At 44.1% G+C, this 21,471-nt stretch overlaps 1 protein-coding gene across 1 annotated transcript in view; it reads right to left on the reverse strand.

Moving 5' to 3' along the window:
• COL4A1 (collagen type IV alpha 1 chain) overlaps positions 1–21,471 on the reverse strand; it is a gene marked incomplete at its 5' end in the record, with an annotated part of 385,843 nt that overhangs the window by 65,726 nt on the left and 298,646 nt on the right. Inside the window, 8 exons of the mRNA XM_056856619.1 lie at positions 2,053–2,115; positions 4,019–4,102; positions 6,682–6,708; positions 6,881–6,934; positions 7,026–7,088; positions 7,207–7,251; positions 8,370–8,414; positions 9,122–9,211. Coding sequence (XP_056712597.1) covers positions 2,053–2,115; positions 4,019–4,102; positions 6,682–6,708; positions 6,881–6,934; positions 7,026–7,088; positions 7,207–7,251; positions 8,370–8,414; positions 9,122–9,211 — 471 coding nt within the window. The remainder of the gene's footprint in view (positions 1–2,052; positions 2,116–4,018; positions 4,103–6,681; positions 6,709–6,880; positions 6,935–7,025; positions 7,089–7,206; positions 7,252–8,369; positions 8,415–9,121; positions 9,212–21,471) is intronic.

Below are 21,471 nucleotides of genomic sequence, written 5' to 3' on the forward strand. Positions count from 1 at the left end.
ACATATTCTAGGCAGCGTTAACAATTATTGCTCTCTTTAAGTATTTGAAGGGCTGTCACTTAGAGGAGGGCAGGGAGCTGTTCCTGTTGGCAGCAGAGGATAGGACATGCAATAATGGGTTTAAATTGAGGGCAGAAAGGTACCGACTGGATATTAGGAATATTAGGGGGGAAACTTTTACAGTAAGATATTAGGCTGGATATTAGGGAAAACATTTTTACAGTAAGAGTTGTCCAACAGTGGAATCAGCTACCTGGGGAGGTGGTGAGTTCCCCCTCACTGCCAGTCTTTAAGCAGAGGCTGGACAAGCACTTGCCAGGGATGCTCTAGGCTGATCCTGCATTGAGCAGGGAGTTGGGCTAGATGGCCTGTATGACCCCTTCCGCCTCTATGATCAACAACAACACTATTCACAGTACGCAGAGCTGCGCTGAAACACAGCCAAGCTTTGTGCTACAGGAAAAGTTTAAAGAGACCCACATAATATACTCTAGGGTCGGGAATGTATTGAGTTGGCTGGTGCCTTTTTTAGTTTCATTTGTGTTTTGCATTTATGGATTGGGTCTGAGTTCCCTTTGGATCGTTACTTGTTCTAACCCCACACACACCCTTTACCTTTATTGGGTGGTGGCAGTGGGAAATCCAAATAAACATCTTTGCTTTTACTTGGAAAATGTGTCACTATATTTCCTTTTTGAGCTTGGCATATGCCCAGGGAGCTTACAGCCCCAGATGCGTAGCAAAGTAAGGAAGGGGCTAACCTTCCATCTGTTCCCTTCCTTTCCTTCTTAGAACTCCCCCTGCTCTGCTGTCCAAGGTGCTGAAAGAGTAGCCAGGAGCACCTGGATTTATTTTTTATTTTTTTAATATAGTTTTTATTTTTGATTTAAGTACGGGATACAAAAAAGAAAAAAGGGAGGGGATATGGAGAATCCGTCTGATGTAGACAAGCACATTTTTTGGTCTAGTAAATTCAAAAACATTTTACAATTTCAAACTATAATTACCAAGCATTTTCATTGATCTAGTATATGTACATTTAACTGATTGTATTTTCTAGTTTCTTACAATATATTTATCTTATTAATTCACTAACATATAAGTGTAAAATGGCTGCCATTTCTCGTTAAACTGTTCTATTGACTCATTGTAGGTAGGATTCATCATAAAAGTCATTCTGGCCATGTCTGCATAGTCGAGCATTTTATCTTTCCATTCTTTTATGTCAGGTATAGACGTTTGCTTCCAGGTTCTTGCCAGCACAACTCTTGCAGCCATTGTGGCATATTTGAACACATCTTTGAATCTCATGGGTAAATCAGGTGGTGTTATACTTAGTAGAAAGTATTTGGGGTCCAGTCTTATTTTTATTAAGAGCAACATCCTGGATGGTGGAAGAACCAATTCCTTCCTCCACTTCGTCATTGGGGGATTTCAGCTCCCTTTCCCCCTTCATCCCAACTGGAGGACGAAACCCCTCCCTCAGGTCATCACAGGCCGACTCCAAGCGGTGTGACTACGGGCTAAGCCCTCTGGTAGGCAGAATGTGTGGACACGAAAGTGAAAGGGAGAGGGGGCTGTTCAGAGTTTTATTGTGCTTTGTATGTTCTAAATTTGGATTCCTAAACCGTCTTACGCCATAGAGGGAAAATGGGGTATAAATATTTAAACAAATAAAATGCAGTGCAGCCACTGACATCTAGGCAACACCAGAAGGGAGCCAATTTTGACGTAGTCAGTTTGGATCCAAAAGTCAGGGGGAATTTCAGTTGGATTTTTTTATCCTTCTGAGGTTAATCAGCAGGGCACGCACAGACTAAATTCTGAATTCTTGCATTTCAGGAAAGAGCAAATTAAACAGCTTCCTGTTCACTTTTTTGCCATGCTGTTCATTAGTTAATTGACTTTTGTCCTATCCCTCTATGCAAGTTGTCTCCTTTCTTTTTCTTTGGTCTAGAACTCCTGGAATCCTTTGACAAATGCAGGCTGACATGTCCTTTCTGTCATGAACTATAGTTAGCTGTATGCGAATAAGAAAAAGTTGACACTTACTGGTCTTCCTTGGGGTCCAGATGGTCCAACAGGGCCTTGAAGTCCTGGGGGTCCAGCTACTCCCTATTTATGAAAAAGCCATTAAAACAGAAGTTATTTATTTATTTATTTCCATCGTTAAATCACAGCTTGACTTAAGGTGACCCCTGGTGTGCTTTTCAAGGCAAGAGATGTTCGGAGGGGGTTTGCCATTGCCTGCCTCCACGTTACACCCCTGGTATTCCTTGGAGATCTCCCATCCAAATAGAAGAAGAAGAGTTGGTTTTTATATGCCAACTTTCTCTACCACTGAAGGAAGAATCAAACCGGCTTACGATCACCTTCCCTCCCCCACAACAGACACCATGTGAGGCGGGTGGGGCTGAGAGAGCTGTGACTAGCCCAAGGTCACCACACTGGCTTCATGTGGAGGAGTGTGGAAACAAATCCAATTCACCAGATTAGCCTCCTCCGCTCATGTGGAGGAGTGGGGGATCAAACCAGGTTCTCTAGATCAGAGTCCACCGCTCCAAACCACCGCTCTTAACCACTACACCACGCTTGCCAGGGTCGAGGCTGAGAATGTGTGACTGGCCCAAGGTCACCAAGCAAGTTTCCCTGGCAGAGTGGGGATTCAAACCTGGGTTTCCCAGATCCTAGCCCAACACCTTAACCACTATACCATGCTTGCTCTCAGAAGCTACATTAGGCAACACATTACCTCACCCATTTATTTATGAATCAGAAAATGTGGGCAGAACTAAACAAGGGACAATATAAATAGGCTGTAACAGGCCTCACTGATAGAGGAGGGGCAAATCCACTCCCAGAAGAAAATAGGGTCATCTGGGGTAACAGGAAGACTTAGCCCCTAGCCCATTAGTGGCCCTGACCACACATGGTTTCCTTCCACACCGATATGAAAAGGACACATGCCTTCTACTGAGTCAGACCATTGGTCTATCAAGGTCAGTACTGTCTACTTTTCTACCTGAGACCCTGGAAAGCTACTGCCAGTCAAAGGTCTTTCACATCACCTGATACTTTCAACTGGAGATGCCAAAACTTGAACCAGCGGGGACCATCTGCATGGCAAACAAATGCTCGACAGATGAACCCCTCCACTTAGAGACATCCTCAAATAAATACATGAAACTGCCTTATAATAAGTCAGACCATTTGTCAATCTGGTCCAATATTATCTCCTCTGATTGGCTGTACAATGTTGCATGCAGAGAAAGGCCTTTCCTAACATCTGCTACCTGAAATCCTTTTTAATTGGAGGTGCCAATGATAAAGCCTGGCAACCTCTACATGCAAAGCAGAAGTGCGCCATAACAGAGGGATAAAAACCTGCATTCCTGCCCTTTATATGGGGGGCAGGGGGGGGTGCCAGTCTCCAATGAGAGGGATTCCACTGTGCAGAAAGGCTTTCTATGTACTTTTGGGTGAAAATTGCACAGAAATACATTTCAGATCCCCGTCTAGGTGCTTTGAACATAAGAACATAACAAAGGCCGTGCTGGATCAGACCAAGGTCCATCAAGTCCAGCAGTCTGTTCACACAGTGGCCAACCAGGTGACTCTAGGAAGCCCACAAGCAAGGCAAATGCAGCAGCATTATCATGTCTGTGTTCCACAGCACCTAAGATAATAGGCCTGCTCCTCTGATCCTGGAGAGAATACGAATGCATCATAACTAGTATCCATTTTTACTAGTAGACATGAATACCCTCTCCTCCATGAACATGTCCACTCCCCTCTTAAAGCTTTCCAAGTTGGCAGCCATCACCACATCCTGGGGCAGGGAGTTCCACAGTTTAACTATGTGTTGTGTGAAGAAGTACTCCCTTTTATCCATTTTGAATCTCTCACTTTCTGTCTTCTGAGCCCTGTATCAACCTCATCTGTTATAACGGTAAGGGATTTTGCCAGGTTTAGAGTAAGTCTTACCGGTAAACACATAAAAAGGTAGAGTAAGTCTTACTGGTATTCCAGGTTGGCCTTGAAATCCTTTGTCGCCTCTTAGTATACCACCGGGTAATTGCCCGATAATTTCTCCTGGGTCTCCCTACAAGACATGAATTAAATAAAAAGATTATACATATGATGACCTGCTTGGGGGTGGGGTGGCATCTGCTTCCCCCTCCCTCTCTAATGTTGATACACTAGGTAGTAAACCCCATCACAACACAGAAGAAGAAGAAGAAGAGTTGTTTTTTATATGCTGACTTTCTCTACCACTTAAGGGAGAATCACCTTCCCTCCCCCTCCCCCTCCCCACTACAGACACCCTGTGAGGTAGGTGGGGCTGAGAGAGCTGTGACTAGCCCAAGGTCAGCCAGCTGGCTTCATGTGGAGGAGTGGGGAAACTAATCCAGTTCACCAGATTAGCCTCCGCCGCTCATGTGGAGGAGTGAAGAATCAAACCCAGTTCTCCAGATCAGAGTCCACCGCTCCTAACCACCGCTCTTAACCACTACACCACGCTGGCTCTCACAGGAGGGGAGATTAATCAGTAGGCTTGTTTCATCCAGAGGATACTTTTTGCTGGGGTGAAGTAGCAAAATTACATATGGCGAGTGTGTCTAACTACACAGCAAAGAAAGAAATTGAGGGGAGTGGGGCAATGAAGAGCCGAGCGAATATAGACTTTTTTGGTCAGTGATTCAGCAACGCATGAAAAGGTAGGCACGTAGCTTAATGGCAGGGGTCCCCAATGGCTACCACTAACACCTTTCCTGGTGCCGGCCAAGTGTATTTTAAAAGTGGGTGGGGCTTTTGCCTAAAAGGCTTCTGATTGGCCATTGGAGATTTGATTGGCAGTGCAGTTTTTTTAAAAACCATTGCTTTGCCAACAGCTGTGACTACAGCACAAGGATCTTCACTGTTTGACCAAAGGTAAGCTGCAACAGCCATATTTTGTCTGGCTCCACCTCCTGCCATTTTGTGGCTGTGCCCACCATGCTGTGTCAGAATTCCAAAGGTACCCACAAGCTCAAAAAGATTGAGGACCCCTGCTTTATGGTTACTCTCCTTCCTTCCTTCCTTCCCTCCCTCTGTGTGTGTGTGTGTGTGTCAAACACACACAGATCCACACCCAAAGGGAATATGGGAATTATTCTGAAGATATACAACATTTTAAATCCATATAATTAATATATGATGCATTAGTATCAATGTCATCTCTTCTGATCCTTTTAAAAATAAGGTGATCCATACTTGGGTAGTAGTAGCGCTATTCTAACAGAAGGGTGTAACTCTGCTTAGGATGGCATTCCATGTTTGCTTTTTAACTTGCATACATCCTTTTGTCTTAGTCCTAAACTTTCACTTAAACAAGATAATTGTGCTGATTCTCTTGGATCAAAAAATGAGAAAAGGGTTTTTTCTATATTCTGTTAACAACTAACATCAAAATACAATTTTAAATGCTTTACTATTAGCTTTCTCCTTATCTGTATTAATATTTGTACTACTAAATATAATAGATCTAATTCTGAATCAGGTCACAGAGTGTGGATTAATAGATCAGCAAAATAGAGTTTGGGACAGATGGGGGGCATTTCTCTACAAACTTGAACAAAGTCCCAGGTTTGTAGAAAAATCTGAAATCTAAAAAAAAAAATACTTTGGGAAATTAAAAATCCTAAAATAATAAAAACAATGCTTGCAGCTTTAAGAAAAGAATGCCCACTGAGCTCTCAGTTGCCCTTTTAGGAGTTGCTAAGTAACCACAATATTGCTGACTCATCCAAGCCTTGGTTTGTGTCAATCAAAGCCATGATGGGGAGCAGGAGTGGAGGCTAAAATAGCCCTGGAAAGAATCCCGCCCCCCTTTTTCATGATGGAAGAGGACTTGGTGGGTACAGGCCCACTGGCGACCACTTGGCCTTGTTCATCCACAACCAATCACTGCACAGTTGGGCCCAGCCTGAAATTAGCAGTGTCCACCGCAAAACTGGCCCTGGCCCAGTGCTAGCACCCATTGCACAACGTGTCCTGACTTTTTCCAGTGAGACGTTGCCAGGGGGAGGGAAGGAGGAAAAGCTGAAGATTGGGGAGCAGATAAAGGTAGGTTTGCTAGTGGGTGAGAAGAAGAGAATGAAGATGGCAAAGGGGAGAGGCTTTGGGGGGGTCCCAGGGAAGAGAAAGAGGAAATAGTGAGGGAGAGGATACAGGAGCAAGTGAGATGCCCCTGAAAGTCCTTGCTCAGTTCTTGGAAAACTCCCACATTTACTGCCCACTGTCTCCCTTCCAAGCCACTGTTGCCCTTTAGCATTCACTCATGTTCACCCATGATGGTCCAGCAGCATTTGCCTCAGTAAACTCACAGAATGTCAAGGTGACCCACGGATTTCGAAACACAGCAGCGTGCATTTCATCTTCAGGGGTTTACGGCTGCTGATACCTGCATCCTTGGTCTGCTGCCTAACATGTGAATCATCTCTAAGTTCCTCTATATTTTCTATATAAAGGCAGCAAAATGCATGTCATGAGTCATTCTGTTCTGTAGTCCACACTGCATGGAACGACTGGCAGCAATTAGTTTTGAATGGTCAGGATCTGAGTAAGGATTGTGTTGATTTTACCATCATTTGCATGTTAATCTACTGCAAAGAGTAAAGCTTTCTAAAATTGTAAAAGTACCTTTATTCCTGGAATTCCTGGAGGTCCCTAGAAAAGAAATGATAGATTTTCTGAAAAAAATGCAGATATTAACCACTGTTTTTTTAAGTGTACATTTTAAGGCACAGTAAAAGGGCAAATTTTCCATCAAGACAGTTGCTTAACTTGATTTTAACTCTTGAGCCAATTTTGCTTTAAATGTAAAAAAATAAATGCTTACTAGTTTTCCAGGTAGTCCAGGTAAACCGGAGGGACCCAAAGGACCTCTTTCACCCTGACGTAATAAAGAAAAGTGACTTCGCTTTTGAACGCAGTCATGTAACTGAAGCATTAGCACCACCAAAATGGTTGTTTGAAGTGTTTACCTTTGTCCCGTTGCATCCTGGGATACCAGGAGAACCAGGTGGTCCGTCTCCTCCAGGGATTCCCTAAATTAGGAGAGAGGATGGAAAAAGAAAAAGAACAGGCACCACATTAATCACTGGCGGACATCACTGCCAAAACCTTGATGATGATGTTTCAATTCTGGATCAATGTAGTACGTACAGGAAGGCCAGGGTTTCCCGGATAGCCCGCCGGACCAGGTGGCCCCTAAAATTAGAGAAAACAGGAAGAGAATTAAAAATGAGAAGGATGAGAAGTTTCAATGGGGCATTTGTGAATAACACAACCAAGAAAAGACCTTGCTGTTAATACATCTCTATGAAGGTTTAGAATTCCACAAAATATCACGAATGGATTAACTGGTCAAAAACATAAACAAACGGGGGGGGGGGTATTTTGAGCATCCCAGCTCTGAACTAGGATGCATGGCCAGTATCTAAGAGTTCCTGATACCACCTCCTTATCACCTCTGGGGTGTAGTGCGGGCGTTACCAACAATAAAGCCCTCCCAAGTGCCCCATTACCATTTACATCCTGCCCTCCTCCCCTTGAAATGTCTGGATTGGGCTGGAGGTATATCAGTGCTTAACAGAATAGTAATATAAAGGCAGTAGATTCAATGCATATATGAAATAGTCTAGTTTGGAGCGGTAGAAGGAGACTAAAAGTAAAGTATAGACTAAAAGAAATGGTAAAAATGGATAATATTACTTTTATAAATAGGAGATATGAATTATAATAAGTATCGTATCAATAGATAGCTTGTAGGGCAGTGGAAATAACTGGTAAAGGATTTAGAAAAGATCATTAATTAAATACATTTTTAGTATGATATGAAATATAAGTTTAAAATAAATCCCCTGGAAGACGGATCATACTGTGTGTATGGGAATGACTGAGTTTGTTATGTGTTTTCTTTTTTGGAAATTTTAATAAAAAATATTTTTTTAAAAAAAGAAATGTCTGGATCGGGATTTTAGCAGATGATTTGGAGCAACTTTCTTATTGATAGGAGACAGCTCAGCTGACACAGATGAGCCCAATAAGACTTGAAGTGGGAGCAGTTGTTTCGTTGCCACCCCCAAATCATTGCGTCGGGTGGCTTCGGAGACTCTCTTCAGTGGCTCAGCGAAGCTTGAATAAGATGCCCCGTTTGTTGGCCCTCCAGGGTAGCTGGCTAGCCGCTGTGTTAAACAGGATTCTGGAGTAGATGGACCAGGGGTCTGATCCAGCAGGGCTCTTCTGATGTTCTGATCTAAATTAAAAGTTCGAGAGCTTTCAAACTCTCCTCCCACACAGTTCAAGATAAATCCAGGCAAACTCACTCTGGTTCCTTTCGTCCCTGGCAGCCCCGGTTCTCCTGCGTCACCCTGCAAGAAGGAAAGGTGGGGTGAGAAAGGGTCTTCCACTTTAGCACTGCCGGCTTCAAGTTAAACCCCTCCAGGTTAATTCTTTTCACTGAAGAAGGAGCACGCAGATCGACAGGACCCCAGCAGCTCCCTGATCCGATCACCCGCCTGAAAATGCGGCTCCCCCAATCAGCCACTGGCTGCTACTAACATTGTATGTGTGTTAGTTTATTATTACGGCATTAGCCAGAAAAGATACAAAGCTGGTCAATAAAACACATTACATGATAAATAATCTCTTTGTAAAAAATACAGATAAAATTATATCAATTAAAATTAACCTTAATAACACTAATAACCTTTTCTGAGCAGATTTTAATTGCTGCAGAACAATATTTGGCTACCTGTAAATAACACTGAGAGTCTCCCTCCCATAAGAGGAGTTTCATTTTCTCTTCCTCCAGACTGGATTCCATTGTGTTGATGACAGGAAGAATTAGCTTCTGACGGATTCCCTCATAATAGCTACACCTAAATAGAACATGACTTGTACTTTCCATTTCACCTGACCTGCAAGGGCATCCCCACTCCGATCTTGATAACTTCCTATATTGTCCCTCCAGGATTGCTGAAGGCAAGGCTGACCCTTACTAACATTGTAGGAGCTGAGGAAGACCCATGGCCAAAGCATCTGCTATGATGTCTAGTTAGGTGGTACTGAATCTTACCTTCAGTCCTGAAGCCCCTGGAGGTCCTTCTGGTCCTTGTACTCCAGGGAACCCAACCAAACCTTGTAAACCTGGTAAACCTCTTTCACCCTGTGAAATGTGGAAAAAGTCACATTTAGCAAAACACAAGAATGATATCCCTTATCCACATAAGCATACTGCCTTGAATGAAGCGATCAGAAGTGCCCCGATGGAAGGGAATAAAGTGTCAAGGAGTCAGGAAATTTGATCCTCAAAGTATATTTTGAAAAGGTAAAGGTAGTCCCCTGTGCAAACACCAGGTCATTGCTGACCCATGGGGTGATATCACATCATGATCTTTACTAGGCAGGCTATGGTGCTGTGATTAAGAGTGGTGGACTCTGATCTGGAGAACCGGGTTTGATTCCCCACTCCTCCACATGAGCAGCAGACACTAATCTGGTTAACCGGGTTGGTTTCCCCACTCCCACACATGAAGCCAGCTGGGTGACCTTGGGCTAGTCACAATTCTCTCAGAACTCTCTCACCTACCTCACAGGGTGTCTGTTGTGGGGAGGGGAAGGGAAGGTGATTGTAAGCCGGTTTGATTCTTCCTTACGTGGTAGAGAAATTGGGCATATAAAAACCAACTCTTCTTATGTTTAGGGGGTGGTTTGCCATTGCCTTCCTCAGTCGTCTACACTTTCCCCCAGCAAGCTGGGTACTTATTTTACTGACCTCGGAAGGATGGAAGGCTGAGGCAACCTTGAGCCGGCTAACTGCGCCTGACTCCCGTTGGGATCGAACTCAGGTCGTGAGCAGAGCTGGGACTGCAGTACTGCAGCTTACCACTTGGTGCCATGGGGCTCCCTCAAAGTATCTTTTACTGACATTTAAATAATTATGTTGGATTGTGTCTTTGTAGTGAAAATGGGAAGACTGAAAAGTTCTCATAATAGAAATGAATGGGGATTTTTTGTGAAGCTCCTGTGGGGGCATTTTTGGGGGTAGAGGTCCCAAATTTTCAGGGTAGCTTTCAGGGACTCTCCTTGCACGAACCTCTAAGTTTGGTGAAGATTGGGTCAGGGAGCGCAGAGTTATGGGCTCTGGAGAGGTCGCCCCTCCCCTCTCCATAGAAAAATATTAACCGACTCACGAAGGAACAGAGAATCTGACTGACTCTTACCTTCCAATGCATGTCAATAGAGGCGGGAGGGGGTGACCTCTTCCAGACTCCATAACGTCGGACCCCCTGAACCCAATCTTTACCAAACTTGGGGGTTCTTGCAAGGAGAGTCCCTGCAAGCTACCCTGCAAGTTTGGAAGCACTACCTGAAAAAACACCCTCTCAGCTTTGCAAAGCTGGGAGAACCCGAAAAGCCGGAAAATTACCCGGCTTTTTCAGGAATGGCCAGTTCGGCATTGGCTTTCCCCCCAGGTTTTGCAATCGCGTAAACCAGAACCTGAAATTCACCAAAATGGCTTTCCCCCCTGTTTTTTCCGGTTCGGGTTTTACCAAATGCACAGCCCTAGTTGCTACACTGGGAAACTGCAACTGGTTAGATGGGGTGACAACATGTTACACAATGTTAGCAGTGTACCTGTTGTGATTCACAAAGCCAGGGGAGTGTGCTTTTGATTTGTAGGGGGTTGGAGAAATTGTCATGCAATAGGATGCACTGTCCTTTTATAATATTTTAACTGAATTAGCTATGCAAACCGCTTCAGGAATGTGCTGACTGAAAAGGTGGACCAAAGAAATAAAGACCTCGTCAGATGTTGCAAGTTAAGCAGGGTCAGCCATGGTTAGTACTTGGATGGGAGACCACCGAGGAAATCCAGGATTGCTACGCAGAGGCAGGCAATGGCCAACCACCTCTGTTTGCTTCTTGTCTTGAAAACCCCATCAGGGATCACTGTAAGTTGGCTGCGATTTGACGGCACTTTACACACACACACACACACACACACACACCTTCATACCTAAATATATATATATATCTGATTTATGCATAAATCTGAAAGAGTGCAAATTGTCCCTTCAAAAATAATTGTGCCATGTTTGGCTCTAAATTTGTGTTCTCTTTCAGATAAACAACATATTGAGGATCTTTTGTGAGAAAACAACATACAAAATAATCAAGATGAAGAGAAGGAGGCCAGATTAAATGATGGACAAGAGAGACCCAAACAGACTTTACACTCTTCTAAATCCATTGAAGTCAGTGGGCTTAGCGGGGTGTAACTCTATTTAGGATTGGACCGGGATGGTCCTTGCTCTGTCCCATGGACAGCTTGTCCTTCTGGCACTGAAACAGCAGGCGCATCTGCAAAAGGCGATGGAAACTCAGAGTGGATCTTGAACATCTGTTCTCGTAGCCAGCGGGGATTAAAGGGATTGGAAAGACACAGAAGGCACCAAAGCGCACTCAAAGCCAAAACACTCATTCTTCCAAGGAAGCACACGATGTACAGACAAAGGGAGACGGGGGTATCTTTCACAATACATGAGTCATGGACTGTTTTTTCCGTAAAATGGGGCTAACAACTTCTTCATTTTTTTCATACGAAAGGCTCGCCTCATGTTTAATGGATAGCAAAGGTCTGGCAACTCTTGGAAACATTGCACTCATTCCACATCCGAACCTGATCGTTGCACTGGAAAATTATGAAAACGATCTCTTGCTCATCAACGGGGCTGTTCACATCGCCCCGCAAATCGCTCCTGCTTAATAAGCCAAAAGGCATCCAAACTTCAGGGCGGATTTGTTTTGGATGAAGAATGCCTAGAATTCTAAATTCGACCACGAGGTTTTAATGTGTGCTACTGGCAAACCGAGGCGTACGAATTAGGACCAAACAACATACTAAAAATACTGTAGAAGGTAGGCGGGAGACACGGAGGACTTTTCCTCTCTAGGAACTGTGGCTGTAGTTTCCAGAAGTGTCTAGGGTGGGGAATTGTAGGTCATTGGTGCATGGTTGTGGTGGGTTGTGTACTGTAGTGTAATTTTAAAGGGCTGTGAAGACAACAAAGTGCTAGAGTGAGCATTTTTAAAAAAGTTTTTTAAAGTCATATGTCCATTCCTCAAAAGAATCACAAGCACTGGGCATCCTTATTCTTTCACTGCAGTTCTTCTTGGATATATTCTCACAATAATCCAGCAAAGACCTAGATTTGGCAGGGTCACCCCCTGTACCCCAATGTTAGGACATTCTAAGCGGCTGCCCCCTAACCATGGAACGCCCTCCCCTGGGAGTTATGAGGAATATCCTCATTACAAACCTTCTGGGAGCCTTTGAAAAATTACCTTCTTTGAAGGCTTTAGAATTTTTACACCCTTTTAAAAGTCACTTTGAGTGTTCTTTTCAGATTATTATCAGCTTTTACTTTTGTATGCCACCTTGAACACTTTATGGAAAGCTGTTCTATAAATATGCACAATAGAGCCTTGCCATTCACAGACTTGTGAGTCATGGTTCCACTTATTTTTGATCTACCATTTGATCACATGACGTGGTCTCCAGGCCATTCTAATTCCCATCACGCCATCACTACAATCACTAAATGTTGCAAGACATTTAGTTTTTTGTTACTGGTGGAAGAAGAAGAAGAAGAAGAGCTGGTTTTTATATGCCGACTTTCTCTACCACTTCAGGAAGAATCAAACTGACTTACAATCATCTTCCCTTCCCCTCCCCACAATAGACACCCTGTGAGGTAAGTGGGGCTGGGAGAGTGTGACTAGCCCAAGGTCACCCAGCTGGCTTCATGTGTAGGAGTGGGGAAACAAATCCAGTTCACCAGATCAGTCTCCGCCGCTCATGTGGAGGAGTGGGGAATCGAACCCGGTTCTCCAGATCACAGTCCACCACTCCAAACCACCGCTCTTAACCCCTACACCATGCTGGCTCCCAGAACCGCACCTCCCAGTTGTTACTGATTTCACTATTCAAAGTAATCTTGGAAGCAGATCTTGTGCGAATGGTGAGGGTCTACAGGAAACGAATCTGCTTCCCTTGTTTGCGATCTATGATACTTTGTTAGCTTTTGCACAACTAATAAAAAGAATGGGCCTGGTCTTCGCTGACGGCAGGTTCCCACTGCCGGTGGAAGGCCTTCTGTCCCCTGCCGCCAATTCTTGCTGCTGCTCAGCTGGGCGGTGGGAGAAACATGATGAGAATAGGAGCAACTGGCACTACCTTGGTGTGACAATTATCACTTCCTGCATGACCGGAAGTGACATCATCACAATGCCAGCAATGCTCTAGCATTCGGTCAAAACTTGGCCAAATACTACAGAGTCACTGTCAATGTGAGGATGACATTTCCTTCATTCTGGAAGTGATGTCATAGTGTCACTGGCAACACCACTGGCAAAGGGCTCCCCCAATGTAAGTCTCCTTGTGCTGGCTACCCTATCTGTGCCCCACTGCCACTTATGGTAGAGCATTCCCTGGAAAGTGAGAGCAGAAGGCTCCGCAGGCCTACTTCCACATATCATTGGATACTGGGCTATTGTTGTGCTATAGCTGTCATTTGCAACTGAATTGTCTTGTCCAAAAGGAAACTCCGGTTGTGAATGATTGCAAGAGCACAACAGCCAACCATGCACAAATGCAGCCCAAGGAATTAACTTCTCTGGGTTTGCGTGTCCTGAGACTACAGAGTCACTCTTTCCACCCAGGTTTCCCTTGGCCGGATGCAGTCATACTGAAAGAGACTGGCCTGCTCCTAAGTAATGCTCAGTTGGGGATGTGTCTGCCTGTATGCTACGTGTGTGTGTGTGTGTGTGTGTGTGTGTGTGTGTGTGTGTTAAGTGCCGTCAAGTCGCTTCCGACTCATGGTGACCCTATGAATGAAAGTCCTCCAAAATGTCCTGTCTTTGACAGCCTTGCTCAGATCTGGCAAATTGAAGGCTGTGGCTTCCTTTATTGAGTCAATCCATCTCTTGTTGGGTCTTCCTCTTTTCCTGCTGCCCTCAACTTTTCCTAGCATGACTGTCTTTTCCAGTGACTCTTGTCGTCTCATGACATGACCAAAATACGATAGCCTCAGTTTAGTCATTTTAGCTTCTACGGTCAGTTCAGGCTTGATTTGATCTATAACCCACTGATTTGTTTTCTGGGAAGTCCGTGGTATCCGTAACACTCTCCTCCAATGCCACATTTCAAAGGAATCTATTTTCTTCCTATCAGCTTTCTTCACTGTCCAGCTTTCACACCCATACATAGTAATAGGGAATACAATGGCGTGAATTAATCTAGTCTTGGTGGCCAGTGACACATCCTTACACTTCAAAATCTTTTCTAGATCCTTCATGGCTGCCCTTCCCAGTCTCAATCTCCTTCTGATTTCTTGGCTGCAGTCTCCCTTTTGGTTGATGGTGGAGCCAAGGAATAGAAAGTCTTGAACAATTTCAATTTCCTCATTGTCAACCTTAAAGTTGTGTAATTCTCCTATAGTCATTATTTTTGTTTTCCAGGAATAGGAGGGCTTTCTCTCCGGCCTGCTCACCCATCTGCCCACTGTTGGAGTGAGTGACTCAGCATACCTGGACATTGGGGGTGGGGCTACATCATCAGTGTGGTGTAGTGATAAAGAGCAGTGGCTTGGAGTGGTGGACTGTGATCTGGAGAACCAGGTTTGATTCCCCATTCCTCTACATGAGTGGCGGAGGCTAGTCTGGTGAATCGGGTTGGTTTCCTCTCTGGATGCGAATTGAACCTACTTCAATAAATGTTTTACTTTTTGCAAAATACTTCTTGGGAGATTTATTTATTGCACTCAATACCACACTTCTATGACTGGGCAAAACTCTGCTATATTAACCTAATATCCCAATACCCAAATGCTCGTTGGCAATGCCTCAGGCCCCAGCTCTGAGAACAGAAGGTTCCCACATCTTGTTCCGCTTCCTTCTCTGATACTGTCTAAGGCCCAGCACCACAACAGCCAGTATCTGTTTAGCAACGAAATACCTATGCTGTAACTAGGAAGTAAGGAAAACCAAAACCAGCACGGGGCTCAAGGTGCTCTATGAAAAATGCACTAAGACAAAATCAATTTTTTAAATTTTTTACCGCAATTATTATATTGTTATAAGCTTAATATATACGAAAATCCAAAGGTCTATAACATCAGTAGACCTAAAAATATAATTTCACAAAGTAAATGCCACGTAATTACAGGTCACAATTGTAAAGTGCAGATGAAACCAATAATGGAAATATAAATGCTCTGCCCAACCACAATGCAGAAAACAATCAGTGGTATCGCATAATTTAAACAAGATAGTGTGAATTTAACACACGCAGCACCAGTAACATACAACAAATACTTCTGAGACAAGAAATGTGATACATATTTTTATTTAAAACATTAGCCCCTACTGAGCTAAATACTGAATTTGACCTCTCTTGTTTTTTATAAATCAAACCATTTTACTCACCTTTTTCTATTAATTAGACCATGTTACTTACCTGATTGGCCATGCAACTCCACACAATTAGTTACTACAACGTGAGTCATATTTATGATGCAATTCTAAAAAAAACATTTTTGATTTTTGTATATATTAAGCTTATAACAATATAATAATTGTGGTTAAAAATAAAAATAAATGATTTTGTCTTAGTGCATTTTTCATAGAGCACCTTGAGCCCCGTGCTGGTTTTGGTTTTCCTTAGTATCTGTTTAGCAGCATTATATTATTTATGAACTGTGCTATATCGACCCAAGGAAAAAGCCCAACTCCATAAAAGTAGACAAAAAAACAAAAAAAACCTAGTTTTATATGCACATGTTCGGATCTGGATGGCCCATGCTAGCCCGATTTCATCAGATCTCAGAAGCTAAGCAGGGTTGGATGGGAGACCACCAAGGAAGTCTAGGGTCGCTTTGCAGAGGCTGGCAATGGCAAATTATCTCTTGCCTTGAAAACTCTATGAGGTCACTGTAAATTGGCTGCGACTTGACAGCATTTCCATCGCGGCTTATCTCGGTAGCGCTTGAATTTGTGAACCACTAGAGGGAGCCCAAGAATAGCTTTCAATATGTTAAATAAAATAATTCTGATTTCCCATAGTTGACCTTGCTAGGTCCCATCTATTTGCTTAAAAAAAGAAAAAGAACTGTGACTAAGAATTGCTATCCTATTTTTGCCGTTGTCCCAAAACATTTATTTCTGGATCATTTAATGTTGGGTCACATTTAACTTTCTCTTAATTATAAAAAACAATTTTAAATGTCTGTATATGAAGATGTTACAAAAAAATCAACTGCTTTGCATATTTGTTGTTCGCAATATGGAATTATTCTTTTAATATTTTAAGGATTCTGCAAACTGTATTCACGTGTATTTTCTACTTGACGCTGACACAGTGTGATAAGAATCTGACAGGAAGTTCTGCTATAGACTTAAAAGATCCCATTCTTCAATTCAATATATTAAAGAGAAGCTCCACAGATTCATAAAGAAATTTGATTGCTTTTTCCAAGGCGTGACTAAAGCATAGGCAATTTCCACCTTCAATAGCTATTAATCAGCTGAGCAAAACTAGACTGTGGCTCAATGGTAGAGCATCTGCTTGGCACACAGAAGGTCCCCGGTTCAATCCCTGGCATCTCCAGTTAAAGGGTCAAGGCAAGTAGGTGATGTGAAAGACCTCTGCCTGAGACCCTGGAGAGCCGCTGCCGGTCTGAGTAGACAATACTGACTTCGATGGACCAGGGGACTGATTCAGTAGAAGGCAGCTTCGTGTGTTCATGTGTTCAAACGCTTATCGCCAATTGCTGCTACTATGAATGGTTACTGTGCCAATCCGGTATGTGTGTGTAAAGTGCTGTCAAGTCACAACCGACTGATGGAGACCCCAGCAAGGGGCTTTTAAGGCAAGTGAGATGCAGAGGTGGGTTGCTGTTGCCTTCCTCTGCAGAGCCTTCCTTGTAGTCTCCCTTCCAAGTACTGACCCCTGCTTAGCTTCCGAGACATTAGAAAGAATTTTCTAACAGTTCGAGCAGTCCCTCAGTGGAACAGGCTTCCTTGGGAGGTAGTAAACTCTCCTTCCCTGGAGGTTTTTAAGCAGAGGCTAGATGGCCATCTGTCAGCAATGCTGATTCTATGACCTTAGGCAGTTCATGAGAGGGAGGGTACCTTGGGCATCTTCTGGGCATGAAGTATGGGTCACTGGGGGTGTGTGGGGGGAGGTAGTTGTGAAATTCCTGCATTGTGCAGGGGGTTGGACTAGATGACCCTGGTGGTCCCTTCCAACTCTACGATTCTATGATTCTATTCTGCCTGACGAGATTGGGCTATACCATGCCACCTTCCCTCCCCCCACAATCCTGTATAATCTGAATTTTCTGTAAAAAGTCACACCCTGTCCTTGTGTAATTCAGGGCCTATTCATCCAGCTGTTTACCCTCCCTCCCTCTTTAACACTGCGTGTGTAAATACATACATAGAGTAGCATTAATCCACAGGGCATACTCCCCCCACCCCCGATATTGCAGGACAATTTTAGATCTTCCTCGCTTCAGGCGGTTTATAGGAAAATGGATAGCCTACGCATTGATGCACAGGCTGTGCAGAAAATGGTCCATGGCCGAGCCAAAAGGTTCATAAAACAAAGAATTTGGGATACTGAACGACAGGATGATCTGGGGAAATGTCCGGGTTATAGGATTTCATCAAACAATAAGTATAAAGTGGCTCCAGCACCTTATTTGTACCAGCTAGACCGTCCAAGTCTTAGGAGAGCCTTCACGCTGACCCGCTTTCAAGCTCTCCCCTCAGCAATGGTAGAGGGGCACTTTAAAAGGACCCCGATAAGTGACAGACATTGCCCGTGTGAAATCGGAGAAATGGAAACAGTGGCTCATGTGCTATTAAGATGTCCTTGGTATGAAGAGGCATGCACCAAGTACATTCTCCCTTTGCTGAAGGGTCCTAGAGAGCCATAGAATTAGTAATACTGCAGACACTTCTGGAGGGGGGAAAAGAACAGGTTACCTTAGCCACAGCTAGGTTCTGTGCAATAGCTTTTAAAGTTCACCTTTCAAAGGTTTCCTCAAGGATGGGTCTACTTTTAAATTAGGGGGATAAGTAAAATCTAACTTGACGGATTTGTATTTTTGTATTTTAAATTAATGCACTATTGTGAACTGTGGACAATTTTATCAAGTATTCTTAGAATGGCAATGCCGTAATGCAAATCTGTTCTGATTCATAGAGTAGCACTTCATGTGTTTGATGAAGTGGATTCCAGTTTATGAAAACTCATGTCAAAATAAATCTGTTGGTCTTCCTGGTAACACAAGACTCTTTGCTAGCCCGGGCAGAATCCATGCCTTTCAGCTGGGGCAAGAACGTATCTGAAGCAAACCCAGGACATGCTGATTTCCTGAAAGCTGTCATGCGGTCCTTGAGATGTTCTGCCTGCCACCCCCGGAAACCTCTGATCTCCAAAGGGTAATGATGCCATCACTATTTTTTTCATTTTCCTTCCCTGATGGGGAAAATGCGGTGTGTGTGACTGCAACAACAGCCCACAGGGAAAGGCTAACACTCCCTACACCCAACACCACTGACAGAACCAACTCCACATTTCTCCTCCTTACAAGTTGTTGCAAAATATGTTGAGTGAATGTCATAGAATTTCTGGAACCGCCTGTCATTTCAGCCTTAATGAGCTTGTTTTGGCTCACAGTTGGCCCTCCGCGGGGGTGAAGGGTTGTCATCTTTGCCAAAGGCGGCTGAGTGGTTTACCCAGGCTGAGCAGCTAGCTAGGGTTGACCCAGCCATTCTGACTGGGTGAACAGCGGGCAAAATGCCCTGTTTATCCCAGACCATCCCTCACTGCTGATCCCACTATGTATTGTCGAAGGCTTTCACGGTCAGAGTTCATTGGTTCTCGTAGGTTATCCGGGCTGTGTAACCATGGTCTTGGTATTTTCTTTCCTGACGTTTCTCCAGCAGCTGTGGCCAGCATCTAAGAGGAGTAACACTGAAGGACAGTGTCTCTGACTTGACACTGAGAGACACTGTCCTTCAGTGTTACTCCTCTGAAGATGCCGGCCACAGCTGCGGGCGAAACGTCAGGAAAGAAAATACCAAGACCACGGTTACACAGCCCAGATAACCTACGAGAACCAATGATTCCACTATGGTTCTCCAGAAGCCAGTGCAACAAAGAACGTAGAAACAGCAGTTTTCTGGAGCAGGTTTCGGAGGCCTGCAAAGGGAGGAGAAGTTCTTTGGAGCCTGAGGGAACCTGTTGAACTGCACATGCCGTTATCTGGATCCTACCGTACTCTGAGGTCCAGATGCCTACTTACAGAGGGACGATCGCAGTAAAATCTGATTTCGGTCTTTGATGCATGGCTGTTTCACTCACCGTCACCCCTCCAATGACTTTGGATCTTTGTTTGGATTATGCAAGTCATTTCTGACCGTCAGAGGTTGCCTCACTCTTCCCCTGCCTTTTCCCACGTCTTACTCGCATTTTCAAATTCGAAATAAAACAGGTCCCTCAAAACGTGGACAAAAAGTTCTGGGCTTGGAGTAGGGATCACTGTGTGTGTGTGTGTGGGGGGAGATAGTTGTGACTTTCCTGCATTGTGCAGGGGGCTGGACTAGATTACCCTGGTGATCCCTTCCAACTCTATGATTCTATGATTCTATTCTATGACCCTGCATAGCTTCCGAGAGCTGACAAGATCAGGCTAGCCTGGGCCATCTAGGTTAAGGTGGGAATATGACCATCTATAATGTAAACCTGTGTTTGGGCTGTTCTTTCATTTGAGCCCCTATCTGCATCTGAATGCTCCTCCATGGAAAAAAATGTAGAAAACCAGGACATCGGGGGAAAGGTTCTAGGCTAGATTTCTCCACAGTGCATCAGTTTTCTACATGTAGAAATCTTTGTGAGGGGTATGTATATAAGGACAGCCATTCCCTCATGTGAATCGCTCCAAGCTGCAATCTGAAGTAGTACAGTTGATGTTTGCCACCTCAATAAGACGCAGGCCACAATATAATAAATAAAACAGGCCAGTTTAGGAGCCTCTCGATGTCACATGACATGACAACGTGTGAAAGCTAGAGCCTAAAACCAGAGCAGAAACTAGATAACAGAACCAATTTAGGGGAACACGATGAAGCTCAGTGACTCTGAAAGCTCCAGAATACAAAAGCTGCAAAGATTAAACCCCTCCGTAAAACATGCAACTCTGCAGCTGGGAACAGCTGCTGCTGAAGATGGCGACGCAGTGCCAGAATCCCACTATGCATCCAGTGTTAGAATGGCTGGCACTGAGAACCACGAAAAGTCCTGTTCCCCGCAGCTTTATACCCTTACTTGATACCCAGAGTGGGGAATCAAATCTGATACCAGATCAGAGTCCAGCGCTCTTAACTACTTCACCACCCAGTCCACTGAGGGCCAAGCTACAGACTATGCTCATAATGTGTGAGTGGAACACTCAAGGTGTGTTTTGAAGTCTTATGGCATTTCCCTCCACAGCTGGTGAAGAAGGCCTGAGGCTTCCAAGCATCGTTCTCATTTGATGGGCTTGTTCTGGCATGAGGACTTCTAATGATAAAAGAAACAGCACACCCGGGCCCCTGCAGTGGCAGAGAGTTCCATGCACTGGCCCCAGCCATAATTTTTCTGGAAGAACAAGATTTGAGTCCACTAACTACTTTGAGACCCATTAGATTCCAAGGGTATAAGATACAGGTAGGAATGGAGATCCCTGAGTCTTTATATCCTGGTCAGAAGGTAGGAGGGGTATTGCAAAGAAGGTAGTCAGGATGCAAAGGTACAATGCAAAATGTAATCAGCTTGATTAGGTCAAAGGAGAAAGGCTGAGCATTGAGAAAAGCAAAAAAATTAGTATCTGTAGTGAGATAAACTAGATTAGAGTCCAGTAGCACCTTAGAAAGAAACAAGATTTTCACGATAAATGAATTTCGTGTTTAGACTTGGGTCCCATCCCCAGAATATCTCATTATGTATAAGCAAATATTCCAAAATACGGAAAGATCTGAAACACAGACCACTTCTGGTCCCAAGCAGTCTGGATAAGGGATACTCAACCTGCACCGACCCTGCTTAGCTGACAAGATCAAGCTACACCATGCTGCCTTCCTTCCCCCCATGTGGCTACCTGCCTGAAATCTTTCTAAGGTTACAGATGAGTTCTGAGCATTAAACCTGATAGTCCTGTAATGCAGCTGAGGAGACAAAAACTAGAGGCCCTGGCCAAGAAGGGGCTTATGGACAGAGGCAAAGAGGTCTACTGTTTCGTGATGTTTTGAAAACAGGTGTCCATGTGGACCTTAACGGTCCATTTGGTACCCTCCAAAGGGCAAATAATCCCAATG

This window comes from Euleptes europaea, chromosome 10, assembly GCF_029931775.1.
Source record: "Euleptes europaea isolate rEulEur1 chromosome 10, rEulEur1.hap1, whole genome shotgun sequence".
Lineage (NCBI taxonomy): Eukaryota > Metazoa > Chordata > Lepidosauria > Squamata > Sphaerodactylidae > Euleptes > Euleptes europaea.